At 45.0% G+C, this 25,520-nt stretch overlaps 1 protein-coding gene across 1 annotated transcript in view; it reads right to left on the bottom strand.

The window, feature by feature from the left end:
* Positions 1-19,708, bottom strand: part of LOC145361841 (unconventional myosin-Ib-like) — a 62,419-nt gene extending 42,711 nt beyond the window's left edge. Inside the window, exons 1-7 of the mRNA XM_080217798.1 lie at positions 19,638-19,708; positions 11,492-11,626; positions 9,793-9,908; positions 6,073-6,167; positions 3,507-3,611; positions 3,058-3,104; positions 2,544-2,607 (exon numbers count right to left, since the gene is read on the bottom strand). Coding sequence (XP_080073924.1) covers positions 2,544-2,607; positions 3,058-3,104; positions 3,507-3,611; positions 6,073-6,167; positions 9,793-9,908; positions 11,492-11,617 — 553 coding nt within the window. The 5' untranslated portion in view covers positions 11,618-11,626; positions 19,638-19,708. The remainder of the gene's footprint in view (positions 1-2,543; positions 2,608-3,057; positions 3,105-3,506; positions 3,612-6,072; positions 6,168-9,792; positions 9,909-11,491; positions 11,627-19,637) is intronic.
* Positions 19,709-25,520: the final 5,812 nt, after the last annotated feature.

Genomic DNA, 25,520 nt, shown 5'->3' with positions numbered 1-25,520 from the left:
CACATCTCAACCTGGACCCGCCCAGTGAGACCCACATTAGCCCATCAGGAAGCCAGTACATCTCACTTCACTCAAAGGTATCAGCCTCCAACTGTATGTTGTAAGCCTAGTCCATCACGCAAACCAGCCTCTCATCCATTGACTCTGACTACACTTCCCGCTGCCTCAGGGAAAAGCAGCCGGCATAATCAACCACTCCCCCCCCGAAGCACCCCGGACATTCTCTCTTCCACCTTCTTCCATCGGGAAAAAGATACAAAAGTCTGAGGACACGTACCGACCGACTCAAGAACAGCTTCTTCCCTACTGTCATCAGACTTTTGAATGGACCTACCTCGCATTAAGTTGATCTTTCTCTACACCCTCGCTGTGACTGTAACACTATATTCTGCACTCTCCTTTCCTTCTCTATGAACGGTATGCTTTGTCCGTATAGCGTGCAAGAAACAATACTTTTCACTGTATGCTAATACACGTGAGAATAATAAATCAAATCCAAATCAAATCAGTATGTTGGGTCCTTTTGAGGCCGAAGAAATGGGAGCGTCTGGTGTCAGGAGTCCCATGTTTGGCCTGCCCCCTCTCAGTAGGTGGAGGCATGTGTCTCCAAACAAAACCACAGGAAATTCCAATGCAAGTCTGGATTTTGCTGAGATTGTGCCGCTTTTGCTGGCATTAGAGCAAGAGTATGCAAAAAGGTCATGTAATCACATGATTAACATTAATAAAATAGAAAACACAAACCAATTACACAATTCCAATAAAAATCTAGCAACAAATGTCACTATTTAATGCTAGAAAATGTGCAAGGTGTTTTCCGCATGTAGGTCTGCCATCTATCTATGGGTGTTCAGTCACCTGGGTCTCAGATGGTTAGATACTGTGGGGTGTAAGTGAGTGTGTGTGTGTGTGAGAGAGAGATGCATCTTGGTAATTGTAGTTTTGATTGTGCTCTTGTGGAACATCAATACCCAGGGTGCACCATAGCCCATATCATGTGACAAGAATAAACAGCAAATTTACCATTAGTGGAAACATAGATCAAAATAAAACAATTTCAATTTTTATACATTTCCATAGAATCTCTAGTCTGTATAGATTTTTGGAGATCATTCAGCTCATCAACCCTGCACCAACCAACTCTCTGAGAACAATCCTACCCAGGTCCTATTCCTGAAACCCCACGTATTTACCCCACTAATTCCCTTAACCAGCACATCTTTGGAGTGTGGGAGGAAACCAGAGCACCCAGAGGAAACCCACACAGACATAGGGAGAATGTGCAGACTCTGCACAGACAGTGATCTGGGAATTGAACTCACGTCTCTGGTGCTGTGAGGCAGCAGTGGTAACCACTGTGCCCCCCCCCCCACCCCACAAATATATATTGAAGCCATTGATTACAAATCCTGAGCTAAAGATCGGGTTTTGGATTTCACTGCCTGACAGGCAGAGAGACAACAGCGCTCCATGGAGGGTCAAGTTGGGTGCCATCAGTGTTCATTCAGAAGCTGATTCCAAGCTTATGGATAGTGTCAATGAAATACAAGATGTAAATGTAGCACAGGAGGGGCCAAGGATGACATTTCAGGATACACAAGAGGTGACTGTGTGTGGATGGAAGCACAAATTGTTGCAGATGTTATGCTGGCTTGTTGGTATAGGTAAAAATGGAACCATGGAAGGGTGGTACCAAGAGATAGACCACGGGGAAGAGGTGCTGGATGAAGGCTGCAGAGAAGTTAAGGTGGGATAATATGCCATGGATACAGTCACACAGAATATTGGTGACTGACAAGAGTGGTTTCAGTGTTGCGGGCAGGACAGAAACCAAACTGTACTTCAAGCTGCAAGTGATAGGAGAGATGGGTGCAAAGCTGTGTGAGCTTGAAGAGGAAGGAGCGGTTGGAATTAACGCAGCAGCTGACAGCATGCAAGGCTCCAGGATAGGTTTTTAAAGGAAAGGACAGTGGATGAAAGCAGTTTGGAAGGTGTTGAGGGAACAGGTCCTAGGGCACATTAAATTGAATCTGAGGAGGACTGGAAGAAAGGTGATAGTGAAAAACAGGAGTTCAGTTGAAAACTTTCCACATCTCAGTAGAACTATTCTTTAACATTGTAGATGTGTCTGATAACTGGGCTAATCTCCTGTCCACTCTATCATTCTTCAGTACTCGGTATCCCCACATGTGGTCGACTCTGTCTTTATGTATAGGTCTCTTTGACAAGAAGACACAGTTGAGAAGAGATCTCTAAGTATTAATGTTTAGTGCCATAGAATTAAAAAAACAGGCCCAATCTTTGCTCTACTTAGTAATTAGCCAGAGCATGATGAGCAGGGAGACACCTTATCCGGGAGGAGGAGAATCAGATTAGGACACGCCTGCGGCTTCCAATAGCTCAGCCCAAAGGATTACAGAAGTGGAGCTCTGAGGGCTGCCTGCCCACCTGGCTCTTTTGTTCCAAAAGGTTAACTGCAGGAGAACTGAGGAGTGGGGTAACCCTGCCTGATTTCCTTTAGCATTAGCAAGAACAATACTTACAGTTACTGATGACGCCACCCAATGGATCACCCTTGAAATCAAACTCAATATCCATGTATTTCCCCTGAACAGAGAAACAGAGAAATTCAGTTTATGAGAAATACAAATTCAGGGAGATGTTAGCTTTACTGATGGCCATAAAAATTTCAAAGCAGCCCCACGCCATCATAAATGACAGTTACAGATCTTCCTGCTACCCCAACTCTGCAAACAAGGCAGAGTGCCTTACCTGCAATCTTCCCACTCCACCTCCCTTCCTGTGGAGAACAGCTCTAATCACCACTCACTACATTCTCATAGTGGCATGGCTCCAATAGTGAATGCAGCTAGGAGCTTCCATCCTGCTAGGTTCTAACAGGCCAGACATGTATTTGCTCCATAACATGGACAGCAAAATATGTGGTTCCCTGGGTAATGAGCTTTTGAAAACTCTACTCCCAAAATCCATCCACAGCCAGACACATGCCCCCCTCCCTCACTTAGCTGTCAGCTAATGGTCCACAGTAATACGTACAAATCTGGAGGAGTTGTCATTCCGTAGAGTCTTGGCGTTACCAAATGCTGTTAAAGGAAAAAGGTGTAAAACAGTCAGAAGTGCCTCCATGAGAAGTGATCATCATTAATATGAATACACTTGGGTATTCATTAATATGAATACACATGTGCACTCTTACAGCAGATTAAAGAGCCACCCTGGTGGAGGTGTGAAGACAAGCTATCAATCCACCCTGTCCAGCAGCTACAGTTGGAATAGCACTTGTAAAAGCAGAGCAAAGGCTTGTTAATCAAGTCCTGGATGGTAGGATAGTCTGTCAATGACAAAGCTTACAAATAAAGAATGGAATGAGGATGAAGTACTGGAGGGAAGCCAGAGTCTGTAGAACCTGTACCTAATCCATCTTCAAGGGAAAACATGGGAAGAAAACATTAAATGATGAGCAGATATAATTGGATACACCATACCTTCCAAGACAGGATTTGACTGCAAAAGTTGGTCTTTGACTTGATTGACCTCTTCTCCTTTGCCACAAACTGCAGCAATGTAGGACATCACAAACTTACTGGCCTCTGAGGGAAAGAAAGATGTAGACACTGTAATTCATCAATCTTAACTTTTCAGATTTGTAGTTCTATGCTTACCGCCACACCACCTCCTTCAGTGGTGGGTGCAGAGGGGATAACCCTCACTTCCCTATTGCACTCTCAACATTGCAAAGTTGTTTTTACCCAAAAGTGGTTTATTTGGGGATCCCAGTATTAACACATTTAAACTGTGGTGGATTTCATAGCACAAGAGTCAAGGTATGGGAGTGTATTCTTTTTGGGAGATGCCCTGTTTGGGGAAACAATGCAGAAACTTCTCAATAGACTGTAAAGCCCACATTGTAGTGCTAACATCATCATCTGAGCTCCTGCTGTTGGTAACAGTCTAATAAAAATCTTGCATAACATGAAATGAAATAGTTTTAGTGGTGTTTGTTTGAGGGATATGTTATATATTTAAAAGGGTTGCAGGTTGCTTTGAGAGCTGATCATATGATTTGATGGTGATGTCATTAGGGTGTTGGCACAGGCTGCTGTTTTACTTTCAGCTTGTACTCTGTACAGTGCAGAGAATATCTCTTTCAATAAAACCGTTTGAACCTACGTATGCAAACCACGACTTTCTCTTTTTGTGTAAAACCCACAACCTCTAATATAGTTAAAACATCACAGAATACATATTGGCAAAGACATTCGGGAGAAGAGTGGTGTGGGATTGTGAGAGGGAATTCAGGGCTCAGTTTAATATCCTCAAGGTCCAGAGGCCACCAGGATTGTAGTGGGGAGTGCCAGACTTCAAAAGGGGGCTTCTAGTGGCAGGGCCCTCTTCCACCGTTCCATTCCCACCCAAGACTGTTGATTTCCGGCCTTCCCCCACAAAAGTTCAATCTTGCTGACAGCCTAAAAATTGAGGATGGGCTGGAAGCGGCCCTTAGGTGGCTACTTAAGGGCCTCAATTAGGATAAGGATGGACCCCAATGTAAAGTCACTGTGTGCAGGAAGTTGGAGGGAATCCCGTCTCGTCAATTTCACTCTCTCCCCCAGCCTAAAAACACGCAATTGGGGGAGTGTAAAATTCTGGCTGCTGTGTGTTCCTGCACTCACTGATATTATTTCAGAATTCCAGCATTCTAAGTCTTGCTTCCTAACAGTACACCAATTCTGTAGCCCTATACATCACTGTAAAATCAGTGCTGTATTTGTCATAAACAATGGAGCTTTTAATACTTGCATCAATTTTCCTGTTTAGACTGTCAAAATCATTCTACTTTTTCTACCAGTATAAAGTCGACATTATAAATGAGTTACAGATTTGACCTGGTCTGTAGCAAGAGAACTGAAATTGTGAAGAGTTGTATTGGACATGAAACATTAACTCTGTTTCTCATTCCACCAATGCTGCCAGGCCTGCTGAGTATTTCCAGCATTTTCTGTTTTTATTTTAGATTTCCAGCAACCCTCAGTTTTTTACGATCACATCAAAGAACAAAGAACAAAACAGCCCGGGAAACGGGCCCTTCGGCCCAACGAGCCCTCACTGCCATTTTAACATTGTGAGTCCCCTCTCCACCCATGACCCTTATCTATGCTTATGGCATTCCACATTGAGGGAAGACTAATTTAGGGACAATTTGTTACACCAATCAGCCTAAGGGCACATCTTTGGGGTGTGGGAGGAAACCGGAGCACCTGGAGAAAACCCACGCAAGCACGGGGAGAATGTGCAAACTCCCACAGACACCGGCCCAAATCCATGTATCTGCACAGCAAACAGTTTTCAGTTTCTAATTGCACACAACTTCCAATCTTTGCAAGTGACCTTGACAGCTGTGCACTGAACAAGCTCTTGGTTGAATTACCCTTACACAATAATTCAGCAGATGCATTGCTGATTATCACCTAGCTACAAGGTAACTGGTCCTGGCCCTTATCTCCCTGTCTAAATTCCAACTGCAGGGTTTCAATCACACCCACATATTTCACAAGCGGGATTCTCTGCCCTCACCCCACCCCCATTCCGTTTCCTGGCAGCGGGAGGCAACCTGCCATTAATTAAGCTACCTTTTAAGGTAGGTTTAGAGAGGTAATTCCAGAGTTTAGACTTCAGGCAGCTGAAGGGACGACCAATATTGGTGGAGCGATGAAAATCTGCAATGCTCAAGAGGCCAGAATCAGAGGAGTGCAGAGGTTTCAGAGGGTTTTAGGAGCTGGAGCAAGTTATGGAGATAGGGAGAAGCTGAGGCCATAGAGGGATTTGAACGTGATGGTGAGAATTGTGAAACAGAGGCATTGCTGCACTGGGAAACAATGTATGTCAGCAGAGACAGAGGGTGATGGGCAAAGTGGACTCAATGCAAGTTCAAGCACAGGCAGCAGGGGTTTGGGATGCTCAGAAGTTTCCAAGGTTCCCCACAATTCATTAAACTGACTGTGGCTTTTACAAACTGGAGGTCAGTCTTGTCGGCTGTGTCCCAGGATACTATACCTGTCTTTCCTGATCCACTCTCCCCAGTGATGAGAACACATTGGTCCTTGTCTCTGTCTCGGAGTGATCTATATGCCTCATCTGCAATGGCATAACTGTAGAGAAAAGTGAGATAATTAGAACTTTTTCTGTCCATTTTATTTCTGCTCCCTTCCCCCACTGTGATTTGCAGCTTGAAATTTCCTTCACAAAGGGCATATCACCTCAAGGAACCCGCATCAAAACCAATAGCGTCAAAAGAATTCTATTAATAGGTAGGTAGTGACCCTTGTGCTGCAGTTTTCACCCCTTTGCCCCAGTTTTCTCTACTCTTCTTCTAAAGGTCTTGCAGGAGCATTGCTCCAGTGGCTAGACTGTGTGTGCATCAGCAGACCACTGAACAATGGGTTGCCTAATTCTGTCTTTGCCTGAACTTCACAGAAGTACAGAATAGAATAGAATCCCTACAGTGCAGAAAGAGGCCATCTGGTCCATTGAGTCTGCACTGACCACAAACTCACCCAGGCCCTATCCCCATATCCCTACAAATTTACCTGCTAATCCCTTTAACCTAAACATCTCAGGACCCTAAGGGGCAATTTTAGCATGGCGAATCAACCTAACCTGTACATCTTTGGACTGTGGGAGGAAACCAGAGCACCCGGAGGAAACCCATGCAGACATGAGGAGAATGTGCAAACTCCACACAGACAGTGACCCAAGCCATGAATTGAAGCCAGGTCCTTGGAGCGTGAAGCAGCAGTGCTAACCACTGTACCACCTACGTCTCCATTGGAGTTAACTGTTCCAATGGAGACACTACAAGTTGTGAGAGCTGTTGCTACCTGTGGAACTAGACCTCAAATGGGAGTCTACAGCCACAGTAATGGAGAATAGAAAAAAACTCTTCAAGCTCTGTACTTGAAACTGCTGTTTGCCTGAAATGTTATACTTGTAGTTTGTTTCAAAGGGTTATCTACAATCTAATAAACCTTATCATTGGTATATATAAAAAGGAAGAGGCTGGCTAGGGTGAACGTTGGACCCTTAGAGGATGAGAGGGGGGACTTAGTGGTAGGGGATGGGGAAATGGCTGAGGTCTTGAATAACTTTTTTGTTTCGGTCTTCATGGAGGAGGACGTGAATAATTTGCCGGGTGTTAGCGATGGAAAGGTGGTAGGACAGGAGGGTCTCAATGACATTATTGTTACTAGAGAGGCGGTGCTCGACAGACTGGAGGGACTGATTGTGGACAAGTCCCCAGGACCGGATGGAATGCATCCAAGGGTTCTGAAAGAAATGGCGGAGGTTATAGTGGATGCCTTGGTGGTTATTTTCCAAACGTCGCTGGATTCCGGGGAAGTGCTGGAGGATTGGAAAACAGCTAATGTTACGCCGTTGTTTAAGAAGGGTGGCAGGCAAAAGGCAGGGAATTATAGGCCGGTTAGTTTAACGTCTGTTGTAGGTAAAATGTTAGAATCCGTCATCAAGGAGGAAATAGCGAGGCATCTTGAGGGGAATTGCTTGATAGAGCAGACGCAGCACGGTTTCGTTAAGGGGAAGTCGTGTCTGACAAATTTATTGGAGTTCTATGTGGATGTGTCTAGGGCGGTGGATAGAGGAGAGCCGGTGGATGTGGTCTTTCTTGATTTTCAGAAGGCGTTTGACAAGGTACCTCACAAGAGGTTATTGCAGAAGGTAAAGGGGGCATGGAGTTGGGGGTAGGGTGTTAGCGTGGACAGAGGATTGGTTGTCAAATAGGAGGCAGAGAGTGGGGGTTAATGGGTGCTATTCGGATTGGCGGTTGGTGACTAGTGGAGTGCCCCAGGGGTCAGTGCTGGGGCCTCAGCTATTTACCATTTATATAGATGATCTGGAGGAGGGACCGAGTGTATGGTGTCGAAATTTGCTGATGACACCAAGATTGGGGGAACAGCAAATTGCGCGGAGGGTGTGGAGAGTCTGCAGAAGGATCTAGATAGTCTGGGCGAATGGGCCAGGAACAGGCAAATGGAATTTAATGTTGGCAAGTGCGAGGTGGTCCACTTTGGTAGGAAGAATGGTAGGAAGGACTATTACTTACGTGGCAAAAAACTGCAGCAGGCGACGGTGCAGAGGGACCTCGGGGTCCTTGTGCATGAGTCACAAAAACCCAGCCTGCAGGTGCAGCAGGTGGTCAGGAAGGCGAATGGGATGCTGGCCTTCATAGCGAGGGGGATTGAATATAAAAGTAGGGAGGTCTTGCTGCAGCTGTATAGGGCATTGGTGAGGCCGCAGCTGGAGTACCGTGTGCAGTTTTGGTCGCCGCACTTACGCAAGGATATTTTGGCCTTGGAGGGAGTGCAGAGGAGGTTTACTAGGCTGATACTGGAGTTGAGGGGGTTGAGCTATGAGGAGAGGCTGAATAAACTAGGCTTGTACTCGTTAGAGTTTAGAAGAATGAGGGGAGATCTCATTGAGACGTATAAGATGATGAATGGGATGGATAGGATAGAGGTGGAGAGACTCTTCCCGCTCAGAAAGGACAGTAGGACTAGGGGGCACAGCCTCAAGATAAAGGGGGGCGCGGTTTAGAACGGAGTTGAGGAGGAACTTCTTCACTCAAAGGATGGTGAATCTCTGGAATTCTCTGCCCGTTGAAGTGGTGGAGGCTGCCTCGCTAAATATTTTTAAGACGCGGGTTGATGGGTTTTTGATAAGTGAGGGGATTAAGGGTTATGGGGAGAGGGCGGGAATGTGGAACTGAGCCACGACAGATCAGCCATGATCTTGTTGAGTGGCGGGGCAGGCTCGAAGGGCTAGATGGCCTACTCCTGCTCCTATTTCTTATGTTCTTATGTAAGTTTATGGAGCTAAAAAAAAGAAACAACTTTCTTTTCAATTTCTTCCAGAAAACTATTGCATTAAACCTCTCATTGTCCCAACAATTCATCAAGTGTGCATGTGTTTGGCAGAACTTAATGTTTTCAACACAGGTCCCACCAACTGGAGAACCAGTGGGAAATCTGTGTCATTTCTGTGGGACAGGCCTGACCAAATTAACTAGCACATATTGGACCTTTCCTATGCTTGAGACCCCAGCTGCAGAAATCCCACCTTCTGAGAGCTATTGGCCAAGTTTGGTGGGGGGGGGAGGGAAGGTATGGGAAACCTGAGCCAACACTAAGTTCCAGTCAGCTCAGGTATAATTGGTGTCAATTGGCTCACTAATGACCTTAATCACTTGCCCTGAGCAGGTGAGTTTCTGTAAGGGCTCCTTTCCGCCTCTGACTTCATCACAGGAGGTTTTTCCACCGTGGAGTGACTGACATGGGGCCTTTTCCATGATTAAGTGAGTCCGGCAGCTATGATTCCTGTCATGGTGGACTGGATTCCATGTCAATATTTCTGCATGACGAAGAATTTCCTGATATTTATTCTAAAATTGAGCGTTTATTAGTTTGAACCTGTGCTCTCTTGTTCTACTCTCACAGTTTAATTTGAAGTAAGATTCTGTGTAAACTTTTTCTACACCTTTAACACTCTTACATATGCCCATAATATCATTTTCTCAAACACCTTGTTTTCAAGCTGAATTGCTTAATTTTCTCCAGTCTATCCTCAAAACCCAGACCCACAGACACTGGAAATTAACTCTGCAATGGCTCCAGCTCAAACATCTCTCTGGTCCCACAGGCATCTTGCACAGCCAATCACCTGTCTTGCAAAACTAGCCATGCCTCTGTCGACTGTAATACTTACATGTGGGGATTCAACTCATACAGGTTACAGTTGCGGTACTTGATGATCGTCTCCTGGCTGTAGATAGGAAGATTCTTATAGGGATTGATTGAAATAACCACACTCCCGATGTAGGTCTGAGAGAATAAGTTAAATGCAATTAGCACCCTATCGATAGTATTCTAGCTTTGTCCCCTCCCTTTTTGACCCCTGACCAGAATAGAATGTACTCAACAGTCCCAGGTCTGAAAGCTCTGTAACCAAACCGGGCACTGTCACCCACTTTACATTACGTAATGTATACTATTCATGCTGATGTATTGCTATCATTCAGGGAATCTGAGTTGCTGAGGCAACATGCATGTTTACACGTGTGTTGTAATCGGGAGCTAATGAGGATAGCGGCTTGAAATTTCTTTCCATCACATGGCAGACCAGGAATCTCTTCCCCTCTTATGCCTGTGGCATGTGTTGGAAGGATGTGCAGTATCATGAGGAATTATCTCAGGGTATCTCCTGATCAGACAGTGGACAGTTGGTGGAAAGTTTGATAAAGTTAGGGTGGCCAACTGGGAGAGTATCCAAGGGAATTCCCAGCTCCACATTTTACAAACTAGATACCATTTCTCCCTCCCCCAACTCCAAAATGTTTTCTCTCTCTCTCTCTCTCTCTCTCTCTCTCCCTGTTCTGCTCTCTGCTCCTGTAAGCACCAACTCCTGTTGTGATACAGTTCCCCAGGCACTGACTGCCCTCTGATTACTTTCTCAATTGCCATTCTTTATTATTGTGTATCTATTCAGTGAGGCAGGAAATGTCTGTAGGGCTCACTCCGTCAGGTTAAGGCATTATGGAGCAGAATCTCGGTCTGGCCTTGTCTAAGTTCTGGGAGGGAGAGGGGTTACAGAGTCATTTCCATAGCTAAAGTGCATCAGTAGCATCTGTCCTAGCTGTACGTAATCTATTTTTCAAGAAGAAATTGTCTTGTCACTACTTGCAGGTCTCCCGAGGTCCAAGTGGGTCAAGGGGAAAAAGTATGTTCGTAAATCCTTTATAACTAGCCCTTGGCCCCAGTTGAAGCCACTCAATATTTGAGAGGTAATGGGTCCTCGCCATGATTGATTGCCTTACCCTGGTGAAGGATCTGTGTGAGATGGGGGCCTCTGGAAAGCTTCAAAGGGACTTGTGCTGGATCCCAACTGATGCAAGTTTCCCTGAAGCATTTCAAGGGCATAAAGGGAAGTATTTCTGGGGGAAGCCAGGAACTCTCCCTGGACAGATCCTCCTTGATACTGAGGATGGGCAGAAGACCCCCCAACCAGAATTTAAAGGTCCAGTCTAAATGGGGCAAAATTCCAACCAAGATGGGTACCAACCCATATTTTTGATCTTCACCCAGGAGTAAATGGAACGTATGGCCCCTCCAGTCCTAGAGTGTTGTCAGAGGCATCATAGTGAGACGTGATTCTATCTGGCAAGAGTCCCTGGTTAATGATTAGGATTGGAAATGGTCTCAGCCCTCAGATGTGCTGTGACCCCATCACTGACCTGTCTGAGATCAGCTAAATCTGTATAAACTGGGGATCAAATGTGTGGCCTCCCTGGAATGTTTCATCGCCTCACCTGAACAGTTTATTCACTGCACAATACTAGATATCCAGGAACATATATTCTCAGTTGAGCCACAAACATCATGAGGGTGATTCTCCTCAATGTACTTACATAGATCTCATTGCTATTGAATCGTTTCCTGAGGTTTGAAAGTAAAGACTCATCGGTGAGGGGGTCTAACAGCACCATGTCACCCACCCCAACCATATTGTCCAGATAAGATGACTTCTTCTCCATGGTTGGTTACTGCAAAGGATAACACTGACGTGAGCATCATTAAACTATTTAGCAGTCTATAAGATAATGAAATTGTTTGTTCCCCTGGCAGCTATCTTCAGATGTGAATGTGGCCTTTGACCTATAGGGTTGTCCAATTGCTTTTTAAAGTCCAATTTCTCTCTGTTCCTGGCACTAGCAGCAAATAATACTTCATTTCACTTACATTATCTTTCACTCTCTTGACAACTGCTGCTAAATACAAGTCATATTAGAGAATGAATGTTGCTCTCACTTCTAATTGACATGGACTAAATTTTCAAACGAACACACTCTGTGATGATGCACTGGAGGGAGGCACGGTGCACTGCAGGAAACTCTGAGGCAAGGTGCACTGGAGGGAACTTTGTGGAGGCACGGTGCACTGGAGGGAACTCTGTGAAGGCACGGTGCACTGCAGGGAACTCCGTAGAGGCACGGTGCACTGGAGGGAACTTTGTGGAGGCACGGTGCACTGGAGGGAACTTTGTGGAGGCACGGTGCACTGGAGGGAACTTTGTGGAGGCACGGTGCACTGCAGGGAACTCTGTGGAGGCACGGTGCACTGCAGGGAACTCCGTGGAGGCACGGTGCACTGCAGGGAACTCTGTAGAGGCACGGTGCACTGCAGGGAACTCTGTAGAGGCACGGTGCACTGCAGGGAACTCTGTGGAGGCACGGTGCACTGCAGGGAACTCCGTGGAGGCACGGTGCACTGCAGGGAACTCCGTGGAGGCACGGTGCACTGCAGGGAACTCAGTGGAGGCACGGTGCACTGCAGGGAACTCCGTGCAGGCACGGTGCACTGCAGGGAACTCTGTAGAGGCACGGTGCACTGCAGGGAACTCCATGGAGGCACGGTGCACTGCAGGGAACTCCGTGGAGGCACGGTGCACTGCAGGGAACTCCGTGGAGGCACGGTGCACTGCAGGGAACTCCATGGAGGCACGGTGCACTGCAGGGAACTCCGTGGAGGCACGGTGCACTGCAGGGAACTCCATGGAGGCACGGTGCACTGCAGGAAACTTCGTGGAGGCATGGTGCACTGCAGGGAGCTCTGTGGAGGCATGGTGCACTGCAGGGAACTCTGTGGAGGTATGGTGCACTGCAGGGAACTCTGTGGAGGCATGGTGCACTGCAGGGAACTCTGTGGAGGCATGGTGCACTGCAGGGAACTCTGTGGAGGCTGCAGGGAACTCGGTGGAGGCACGGTGCACTGGAGGAAGAAGCATTGAATTGGTTTATAACTCTAGCCCCAATGGGGACAACCCTAGATCAGGAGCATTCTCTTTATTATTACCCTCCTTGATTTGAAAGCAGCCACCTGGGTCAGAGAAAATGGACTACATCTCCCCCAAAGAATTTGACTATCAAGAGCTATTACTTTCTTCCACAGAGTCTGTTAAATAACTTTCCAGCCAAATTATAATCACCCAGATATTATAAGAATTCAGGGGTATCTCTTCAAAAATTGGATCTTCCCACTTTCAGAAAATACAGGAGAGATAGTTTCTTAAACTGCGTTCGGAAGACTACAAGAGGTGTTATAGTTTACTAATTTATTTACAAATTTATTATAGAACTATTTAACACACAATACAATTTAAAGTGACATTAATGACTCTAAAAATATAAAAAGCAAAAATATAAAAAGTTCTAATAAAGAATCCAGTAAAAGAGACTTTAAAATACAATGCCATAGTTAAACTCAGTTATGGATATCTATCAATATTCAAAGTAATGCATCACCTGAATCCCTGAGTATTTCACGTTGCTGGGCAGTTGGACATAAAATTTAAAAAGCAAAATACTACGGATGCTGGAATCTGAAACAAAAAACAGAAGATGCTAGAAAATCTCAGCAGGTTTGACAGCATCTATGGAGAGAGTCTGGATGACCCTTTGTCAGAGGACATAAAAAAGCTGTCTGTTTTAACATATTTAACCCTCAATAACCAGAGTAATATTGCAGGATTCTCAATGTCTACTGCAATATCTCTGAGTTTCTGTACACACACGCATGCACACTCAATTACAGAGGGGAAAGAGTTGAGAAGACTTCTCCACAGGGAAGAAAATATGACCGAAATACACAGGGGGATGGGGTTGAGTCAGACACATTTAAATAGTGGTTACTGACCACCAAGAAAATGGTATCGCAAGCCCGAGTGACAAATGAAACACAAGGCATTTTCTCTCTATTTCCACCCAATGCTATATTCTCCTAATGCTGTGCACATCTCCGGCTGAGAGACTGGGTGTTTGAGCAGTAAGCCAGGCTGACTCAACCTTTGATTATAAATTTCACAAAGGAATTGGATCAATACTTGAAAGGGAACATTTTGCAGCGGAAGAGTTGACAAGCTGCTTTGAAAGAGCTGGCAAAGTTATGATGGGCTGAATGACCTCCCTTTTGCTGTGTCATTGTACGATTCCTGATTTCTACATGGTGCATTGGAGAATACGTAACTGAGGTTGTGAACTGCAGAAGTGACAGGATTAAACCCAGAGTCCTTAGTCCCTCAGAAAAGTAAACCTTATCAAGCTAAGAATTATTGTGATCCATAAAAATAAGAAAAGGATTGTCCACCCACCTAATTCACATACCTTGTACTGGGTGAAAGTGCAGGATAAACCAGCTATTTAAAAATTATCATTTTATATTTGTCTTATTTTAAATTAATGTTGCGCCCCTTTAGCAACAGCCAATGGCTATCTGCATCTTTTGCATCAATTTAAACTGTTGTAGAATTCAGTTCCTTTGTGTGATTTCTAACACACCTGTTAGCACAGTCTCAGAAATCTCTGTGCGTGACTCTAAGGCACCCGCGAACCTGTTTATTTTATGTTTTCCTTGAACCAGATTAATAACTGCATTAATATAGCTCACAGAGGACGATGAGGCTGCTTTCTCATTCCCCAAGTGAGCAATACTTTGAAAAGGTTACAACACATGTTAGAATCAGAGGCTTGAATGTTACGGCCGTTCACTCCTACGGGATTTTCCCGTCCCGCTGCAGTGAACGGAGATTTGACTGGGCGCCAAATTCTCCGACTTTGCTGCAGTGGGAGCATGATGTGAACAGCCGGTAAAATCACATCCATAGTATTTCACAGCACAAGGGAGACCATTTAAACCATCATATCTGTGGCAGCTCTTTGCTAAACTACAATTAATTCTATCACCCCATTTACTAACTGTCTCGCCCTGCATTAAACTCAAACTAATCCCACAGCCCCGCTCTCTGTAGATCTGTAACAATCCCAAACTAATCCCAGAGAGTGGTGAATCGATGGAATTCACTACCACAAAAAGTAGGTGAGGCCAAAACATTGTGAGATTTCAAAAAGAAGTTAGATATCGCTCTTGGAGTGAAGGGAATCAAGGGATATGAGGGGGAAGGGGGGGAAAATCAGGATATTGAATTTGATGATCAGCCATGATCAAAATGATTGGCAGAGCAGGCTCAAAGTGCCGAATGGCCTACTCCTGCTTCTATTTTCTATGTTTTTATGTTTCTAATCCCACTGTCCCACTCTCTCCCCTTAGCCCTGTATCAATCCCCAAACTATTCCCACTGTCCCGCTCTCTCCCCGAAGCCCTGTATCAATTCCCAAACTAATCCCACTGCCCCGCTCCCTCCCCATAGCCCTGTATCAATTCCCAAACTAATCCCACTGTCCCCCCACTCTCTCCCCATAGCCCTGTATCAATTCCCAAACTAATCCCACTGCCCCCCCACTCTCTCCCCATAGCCCAGTGTCAATTCCCAAACTAATCCCACTGCCCTGCTCTCTCCACCCCTCCTGTATGAGGGGGTGAGGGGCCTGGGTAAGATGCTCTGTCAGACAGTCAGTGCAGACTCGAGGGGCCATGTGGCCTCCTTCTGCACTGTAAGGATTTTATGATCTACGGTAACAAACAATGACATTTTTCTCACTCCTCTCATTGTTCCACATTAGTTTCTACCTAAATTAAGTACTGTGATATCATCGCAACTTTTCCTAAAGTTGGACCACAACACCAATCAATACTCAGTTCCATCTCAGGACTGCAAAGATTAGTTTGTTATGAGCTTACTCTGCAAATACATAGCAGCCTAGTAACTAATTGCCATGTCTATTGGGAGTCACAGAGAGAGGTAATTAGAAGAAACTGCTGATAAACAAATGGATCTCGAAAGGTTTATGTGAGTCAATGCTCTAACACTTTCCCACCTCTGGCTCATGTATTAGGTGTAACATCATTGAGCAGGGTATAAGCATTTCCACTTGCAGCCAGATTTGCATGGCATTTAACTGACTGTAAGTATTGGTATTGCAAGGGCTGACAAAGTGAATAAAGAATCACTGGTACTTGTAATACTGACACCCCACATGAACAACACAACTCAGTTTCCAAAGTTCATACAGTAGCTTCAGCAGTTGTGTATACAGAATCATAGAATGACACAGCACAGGAGTAGGCCATTTGGCCCATTGCATCTCTTTGGAAGAGCTATCCAAATAGTTCTGCATTCTCCTTCTCTTTCCCCATATCCTTTCAAAATTTTCCTTTGCTGGCACATATCCAATTTCCCTTTTCAAAGTTATTATTCAATTTGCTTCTCATATGTTTAATAAAGCTTCCCCTTAAATGCATCTGTTATTCATCTCAACCACTTCCTGTGGTAGCAAATTCCACATTCTTACCACTCTGAGTAATTCTAAACAGTTTCTTTACATAACTCTAACCCCCTCACCCCAATCCCATTCTGGTAAATCTCTGCACCTTCGGTGTTGACATCCTTCCCAAAGTGTGGTGCCCTTCCTCTCAGACTCGTGTTTAATATTTTGCCAAAATAAAGCTCCTCTCCCTCCCTCCTGCCATGGTTCTGGCTTGAGAGCCAGTTAACACCCTCTCCTCTCTTATGTTCCAATGCTGCCAGACTGTTATCTTTATTTAGTATCAGGACTTTACACTGACCTTGCAACATTGCTCATAAATTGAATAGAAGTAAGATAATGATTTGTCAGATATACATGAACATTCTAATTGCTTATTGTACTGTAGCTCATAATGCAATTTTTATGATGATTGATCTTTGGAGTATTGTGTACTTATCTCTGTTAAGGGGTGATAAAAATGCCAGTACCCTGAGAAAGTGCTGACAAAATATCAAGCAGACCATGTTTGTAGTGATAGTGAAACTGCTTGTTTCATTAATAGTCATCATGGAATCATTCTAACCTTTAATGACAGATGGTTTTTAAAAAGTTCTGTGTGTTTACCAGGGAAGGTCTGCAGTTATCCAGGCAACAGTTAGCACTGGCATCTTTGTGTATCCTGAAAAATCAGCATTATATTGTTAGTACTAAATATGACATGATGCCCTGGACGCACTTTTGACTTGCACATTGGTACAATTCAAGGGAATTGGATAAATACTTGAAGGGGAAAAACATGCAGGATAATGCCAGGGAGGGAGGGCGTTGGAAACAGGGTGGAAGTTGGGACGAGCACTGTCCAAAAGCCAACACAGGCACAATGGGCCAAATGACTTCCTTCTGTGCTGTATTATTCTGTGAAATCCTTTTCTAGAGAGTGAGGGCTACACTGGGAATTCATCAAAATCTGCTGCAAGCTTGTTTTAAAATATATAAAGAGGACTGTAGCTCTTTATTGTTGGTACGGCATGGTTGCACAGTGGTTAACACTGCTGCCTCACATACCAGGGACCGGGGTTCAATTGTGACTGTCTGTATAGACTTTGCACATCTCCCTGGGTCTGCATGGGTTTCCTCCGGGTGCTCCAGTTTCCTTCCCCAGTCCAAAAGATATGTAGGTTAGGTGGATTGGCCATGCTAAATTGCCCCTTAGTGTCCAAAGATGTGCAGGTTAGATGGATTGGCCATACTAAATTGCCCCTTAGTGTCCAAAGATGTGCAGGTTACACACCATCATAATGAGTCAGATCTCAAACAATGATGAGATGGAGTACAGGAAAGAGGTAGAGAATCTGGTGAACTAGTATGACGACAATAATCTCTCCCTCAATGTCAGTAAAATGAAGGAGATAGTCGTTGACTTCAGGAAATGTAGTGGAGAACATGCCCCTGGGGATGAAGTGGAAAAAAAATCGAGAGCTTCAAATTTCTAGGTGTCCAGATCACTAACAACTTGTCCTGCCCCCCCCAATGCCGACACTATAGTTAAAAAAGCCCACCAATGCCTCTACTTTCTCAGGAAGTTAAGGAAATTCGGCATGTCAGCTATGACTCTCACCAACTTTTACAGATGCACCACAGAAAGCATGTATCACAGCTTGGTATGGCTCCTGCTCTGCCCAAGACCGCAAAAAACCACAAAGGATTGTGAACATAGCCCAGTCCAGCACGCAAACCAGCCTCCCATCCACTGACTCTGTCTACACATCCCATTGCCTCGGAAAAGCAGCCAGCATAATCAAGGACTCCACACACCCTGGACACACTCTCTTCCACCTTCTTCCATCGGGGAAAAAGATACAAAAGTCTGACATCACATACCAACTGACTCAACACCGATGCCCCACAAGGCTGTGTTCTCAGCCCCCTACTATACTCCTTATACACCTATGATTGTGTGGCCAAATTCCCCTCCAATTCGATTTTCAAGTTTGCTGATGACATCACCATAGTGGGTCAGATCTCAAACAATGACGAGACAGAGTATGGAATGAGATAGAGAATCTGGTGACCTGGTGTGATGACAATAATCTCTCCCTCAATGTTCACAAAACGAAGGAGATTGTCATCGACTTCAGGAAGCGTAAAGGAGAACATGCCCCTGTCCACATCAACAGGGACGAAGTAGAAAGGGTTGAGAACTTCAAGATTTTAGGTGTCCAGATCAGCAACAACCTGTCCTGGTCCCCCCATGCCAACACTATAGTTAAGAAAGCCCACCAACACATCTACTTTCTGAGGAGGCTAAGGAAATTTGGCATGTCCGCTACAACTCCCATTAACTTTTACAGATGCACCATACAAAGCATTCTTTCTGGTTGCATCACAGCTTGGTATGACTCCTGCTCTGCCCAAGACCGCAAGAAACTACAAAAGGTCATGAATGTAGCCCAATCCATCACACAAACCAGCCTCCCATCCATTGACTCCGTCTTCACTTCCAGCTGCCTCGACAAAGCAGCCAGCATAATCAAGGACCCCTCCATGCACCCCGGATATTCTCTCTTCCACCTTCTTCGGTTGGGAAAAAGATACAAAAGTCTGAGGTCACCTACCGACCAACTCAAGAACAGCTTCTTCCCTGCTACTGTCAGACTTTTGAATGGGCCAACTTGCATTAAGTTGATCTTTCTCCACACTCTAGCTGTGACTGTAACATTATATTCTGCATCCTCTCCTTTCCTTCTCTATGAACGGTATGTTTTGTCTGTATAGCGCACAAGAAATAATACTTTTCACTATATACTAATACATGTGAGAATAATAAATCAAATCAAATAGGTTAGGTGGAATGACCATGGTAAATTGTCCCTTAGTTTCCAAATATATGTAGGTTAGATGGATCGGCCATGCTAAATGTTGGGGGTGGGGGGGAGGGGTGGAGCTGGGCTTGGGTAAGATACTCTTTCGGAGAATGAATGCAGGCTGCATTGGCCGCATAGCCTCCTTCTCCACTGTAGGGATTATATGTAACGGAAATTTATTTGTTCAGACTGACGAAATTCAGCCCAGGTCACCAGGAAACTTTACATTGACCAGTGTTAAAAACTGTCTTCCTCGCATACTGCATCAGGAATCACGCCGTGGTCATGAAATCAGATAAAACATTCATCACGCAAGGTGAAATCGATTTGTAAATCCCAAAATGGAATTTACAGATATGAAATATATTTAATATGTCGAATGCATATATTTAAAAAGTTAGCCAGTATTATGATTTACCAGCTCAAACAAACATTAGTTTAGGATCCTGCTAATGTTAATCCAGCTGCAGTTTAAGTTGTATCTTTCTTACCTTAAATGAACTGTTTTTCTTGTGACGAGCAGCGGAAAGTTGTCTCGCTAAGTGGCGAGCGGATGAACAAGTGTACAGCAATGTTCTCTCTCCGATTGCTTGCCTCTCCCTGTTTGGGTCTCAGGGTCCCATCCCCATCCTGCACTGTTGCTGACTGTCTGCTGCTCTCGCTTTAGCTGGCAGTTAACGGCTCCCTCTCCACATCTTCAACGTCACCACCTCCACCTCTCCTCCAGGAACCAGTATTTAAACTCTGACTAAAAATATACCGTTCAAAGGGCATTTATATGCTGATAGTATCGCCATCCAATGAAAGTAACAACGTTTTAAAGGACCTGGGAGAAATGCATCCGAAACCTTTGCATCGAAGGTGCAGCCAGTGTCCCAGGTTCTTGACTCAATTCTCTTTCTTGACTTACCTGAGGACTTGGTTAACGAAGTTCTGTCGGGGGAAAACCTTAAAATAGATGCAGTATATTGCCACTGCTGGCAGTCTTCCAAAACCAGATCCCAGGAGCCATTCTTCGGATAGGTGTCTGGAAAGTGAGTGGTGGGTAAGCTATTTAAGCACGGCAGCTTCACCCACCATCGCTGCCAACTCAATGAATCGCTCTGGTCAGAAGGTTCAAGCCCTAACTCTAGACAACTTGAGCAGAACTGAAGGAATACAGCACTTGTAGATGAGGTGAAAGTGCTTATTATGCCTCTGTAGGAGATCTCATGGTACTTCAAAGAAAAGTTGGAGAGTTTCTCCGTGTCCTAACCAGGATTCATCCCTCAACCAACATTGTAAAAACAGATTATCTGGGTCATTATCACATTGCTGTTTGTGGAAGCTTGCTGTGTGCCAATTGGCTGCCACGTTTCCTATCCAGGTGAAAAGATTTGCATTTGTGTTGCACCTTGCACAACCTCAGAAATTCGCAAAGCACTTTACAGCAAACTCTGTGCAGTCACTGTTGTAATGTACAATCATAGAATCCCTACAGTACAAGAGGAGGCCATTCGGCCCATCAAGTCTGTATTGACTGTAATCCTACCCAGGCCTTATTCCCATAGCCCTCTACATTTACCCTGCTAATCCCCCTGACACTAGGGTCAATTTTGCATGGCCAATCCACCTAACCTGCACATCTTTGGACTGTGGTAGGAAACCGGAGCACCCAGAGGAAACTCCCGCAGACACAGGGAAAACATGCAACCTCCACCCAGACAGTGATCCAAGGCTGGATTTGAATCTGGGTCCCTGACGCTGTGAGGCAGCAGTGCTAACCACTGCGCCATTCACAAATGTTGATACTCATTGTAAGAAGTTCTTTACAATTCAGCTTTCATCAGTTTGAATATATCCCCTTTCCCTACTGCAGGCTTCTAACAACATTCTGCCTATATCACAGTAACACAGTGTGTTATCAAACAAAATTTGACACCAAGCCACATCTGGAGATATTAGGACAGGTGACCAAAAGCTTGATCAAAGAACAATATGATATCTAGAAAGAAAGGACTTGCATTTCTGCAGCATTGTAACACTTTCCTAGAACATCCCAAGGCACTTTATACTTAGAAGTTAATTTGTTGGCTGTAATCAGTGTAGATAATATATGCCTAGATCTCAAATGACTAAATGGGGTTCCGCAGGGATCTGTGCTAGAACCCCAACTGTTCACATTATATATTAATGATTTGGAAGAGGGAACTGAATGTATTATCTCTAAATTTGCAGATGATAAAAAGTTGGGTGGGACGGTGAGCTGTGAGGAGGATGCAGAGATGCTTCAGTGTGATTTGGACAGGCTGAGTGTATGGGTATCTGCAAGGCAGATGGAGTATAATGTGGATAAATGTGAGGTTATCCAATTTGGTAGCAATAATAAGAAGACAGATTATTACTTGAATGGGTGTAAATTGAGGAAAGTAGGTATCTCCCTCAATTTACACCCATTCAAGTAATAATGTTTTGGGCCTTCCACAATCGGTTAGCAAAGGAAAATCCTCATTACTTAGTTTTATGATGTTTCTTTGGTTGAAGCCTTTGTGTATCAATTAAAGCTCGACAGACACTATGTAGCTGATTTTGACAATATCCTGATTTCATTTTGTTCCAAGCTCTTTTCAGTTGAATTAGACCCCTTGTTTACTGTCAGAAACAAACATGTACTTTTGGACACATGAAAAAAATAACTAAGTAATTGAATGAAATCATAAAATATGACACTGGAGGGTTCTACACATTTCCTGGTGCAAATACTTTTTTTTACAATTCACTTCTGTGCAGAACTTGCAAAACTCAATTCCAAAACTGCAATACAGTGACACCCTCTGGTGAACATTGTGGAAGCAACTATTTTTCATTTGGGATCCTGGGCTGTAGGGATTTTTATGTGCAGTTCTCCCGTGTCCCTATCATAGGGTCTATGGAAGAAAAAAAAAGAGACTTGTATTTATATAGCGTCTTTCGTTAGCTTGGGACATCTTAAAGCATTTTACAGTCAACAGAATACTTTTTGGGAAGTCTTATTGCTGTACTGTAGGAAATGGAGATGTCTACATCAGGCAAATGAGGCTCCGGGAGTTTTTCCACAAACCCCAAGAGGCCAACAGCGAACACAATAAGACAGCTAATGAACCGAAACAGCAGACAGAGAGATCCAAGGTACAGCAACCAAAGAGGAAAGAGTTGAATTAGACCCCTCTGGAAGGCTGCTGCCCTCAACTCGACATGTATACCCAAGCCATCAGGAGGTGCGTCAACACCAGATTCATCAGCTGCACTCACACAACAGCCCCGAACATCACCCAAGCACAACGCAACGCCATCCGCGCTCTCAAGACCAACTGCAACATTGTCATCAAACCAGCAAAGGAGGGACCACCATCATACTGAACAGAACGGATCACTGCAAAGAAGTGTACCGACAATTGAATAACCAGGAACACTACAGTTACCCGCAGACCCAACCAAAGAATACACCTGTCAACTCAACAGACTGATCAAGACCTTTGATTCGGACCTTCAGAGCACCCTCCGTGCTCTCATCTCAACACGTACTCCCCGCATTGGAGATCTCTACTGCCTCCCGAAGATACACAAGGCAAACACACCCAGCCGTCCCATCATATCAGGCAATGGGACCCTGTGTGAGAACCTCTCTGGTTATGTCAAGGGCATCCTGAAACCCATTGTACAAAGAACCCCCAGTTTCTGTCGCTATGGACTTCCTACAGAAAATCAGCACCCATGGAACAGTTGAACCAGGAACACTCCTCGTCACAATGGATGTCTCGGCACTCTATACCAGCATCTCCCACAACGATGGCATTGCTGCGACTGCCTCAGTACTCAACGCCGACAACTGCCAGTTTCCAGATGTGATTCTACAACTCATTTGCTTCATCCCGGACCACAATGTCTTCACCTTCAACAACCAGTTCTTCATCCAGACACATGGAACAGCCATGGGGACCAAATTCGCACCTCAATATGCCAACATCTTCATGCACAGGTTTGAACAAGACTTCTTCACTGCACAGGACCTTCAACCAACACTATAGATTACACTATTACATCAATGACATTTTCATCCTTTGGACTCATGGTGAATCAACAAGTTCCACCCCACCATCAGACTCACCATGGACTACTCTCCAGAATCTGTTGCATTCTTGGGCACACGCATTTCCATTAAGGACAGTCACCTCAGCACTTCACTGTACCACAGCTCACAGATAACCTCACGATACTCCACTTCTCCAATTTCCACCCTAAACACGTTAAAGAAGCCATCCCCTATGGATAAGCCCTCCGTATACACAGGATCTGCTCAGGTGAGGAGGATCGTAACAGACACCTACAAACGCTGAAAGACACCCTTGTACGAACAGGATATGGCGCTCGACTCATCGATTGACAGTTCTGACGTGCCACAGTGAAAAAACCACACAGACCTCCTCAGAAGAGGACGACACGGTGGACAGAGTATCATTTGTCGTTCAGTACTTTCCCAGACCAGAGAAGCTACGACATCTTCTCCGGAGCCTTCAACATGTTATTGATGAAGACGAGCATCTCGCCAAAGCCATCCCCACACCTCCGCTACTTGTCTTAAACCGCATCACCTCAAACAGACCATCGTCCACAGTAAACTACCCAGCCTTCAGGAGAACAATGACCACGACACCACACAACCCTGCCACAGCAACCTCTGCAAAACATGCTGATCATCGACACAAATGCCATCACCTCACGAGAGAACATCATCCACCAAGTACACAGTACATATTCCTGTGACTCGGCCAACGTTGTCTACCTGATATGCTGCAGGAAAGGATGTCCTGAGGCATGGTACATTGAGGAGACCAAGCAGACGCTACGATAATGGATGAATGGACACCACTCGACAATCACCAGGCAGCAGTGTTCCCTTCCTGCTGGCGAACACTTCAGCGGTCACGGGCATTCAGCCTCTGATCTTCGGGTAAGCGTTCTCCGAGGCGGCCTTCACGACACACGTCAACGCAGAATCACTGAGCAGAAAATGATAGCCAAGTTCCGCACACATGAGGACGGCCTCAACCAGGATCTTGGGTTCATGTAACCCCCACGACTTGCCTGGGTTTGCAAAATCTCACTAACTGCCCTGGCTGGAGACAATACACATCTCTATAACCTGTGCTTAACCCTCTCTCCACTCACATTGTCTGCACCTTAATTACCTGTTAAGACTCCCGTTCCAACCTTTATCTTGTGATTGAGTTTATATCTATATATGCCCTGTTTGTGAACTGAACTCTTTACTCACCTGATGAAGGGACAACGCTCCAAAAGCTCGTGCTACCAAATTAAACCTGTGGACTTTGATGTGGTGTTGTGAGACTATTTACTGTAGGAAATGCGGCAGCCAATTTTCCCCCAGCAAGATCCCACTGATAAAAATAACATTCATACAACACAATTGCCAGACAATTACTGAGAGAATCTAACCATCTCCCCTGGACATTCAATAGCATTACCATTGCTGAATCCCCCTCTGCCTATATCCTGGGGTTACCATTGACCAGAAACTGATTTGGACACAGCCTGACTCACTAAAATCCACCCACCATCTACAAGGCAGGAGTCAGTGTGATGGACTTATCCACTTGCCTGGATAAGTCCAGCTTCAACAACACTCAAGAAGTTCGACACCATCCAGTTCATGGTTCAAATGTTCACTCCCTCTCTCACCAATGACAGTGGCAGAAGTGTGTACCATCTGCAACAACCAGGTTCTATCAACAGCACCTTCCAAACTCACCAGCTAGAAGGTGAAGGACAGCAGATGCATGGAAATGACCATGCTCCAAGAATCCATGACCAATGCACCTAACCTGCACATTTTTGGACTGTGGGAGGAAACTCATGCAAACAACATGTTAACGCCATACGTCCAGGGACACACCATCTTTTATAAGAACATAAGAAATAGGAGCAGGAGTAGGCCATCTAGCCCTTCGAGCCTGCCCCGCCATTCAATAAGATCATGGCTGATCTGTCGTGGCTCAGTTCCACATTCTCGCCCTCTCCCCATAACCCTTAATCCCCTCTCTTATCAAAAACCCATCAACCCGCGTCTTAAAAATATTTAGCGAGGTAGCCTCCACCACTTCAACGGGCAGAGAATTCCAGAGATTCACCACCCTTTGAGTGAAGAAGTTCCTCCTCAACTCCATTCTAAACCGCCCCCCCTTTATCTTGAGGCTGTGCCCCCTAGTCCTATTATCCTTTCTGAGCGGGAAGAGTCTCTCCACCTCTATCCTATCCATCCCATTCATCATCTTATACGTCTCAATGAGATCTCCCCTCATTCTTCTAAGCTCTAACGAGTACAAGCCTAGTTTATT

Source organism: Carcharhinus amblyrhynchos, chromosome X (genome assembly GCF_965287045.1).
Source record: "Carcharhinus amblyrhynchos chromosome X, sCarAmb.v2.hapA, whole genome shotgun sequence".
Classification (NCBI taxonomy): domain Eukaryota; kingdom Metazoa; phylum Chordata; class Chondrichthyes; order Carcharhiniformes; family Carcharhinidae; genus Carcharhinus; species Carcharhinus amblyrhynchos.
Note: the sequence above shows the minus strand (reverse complement) of the source record. Positions and strands in the feature narration are given on the sequence as shown.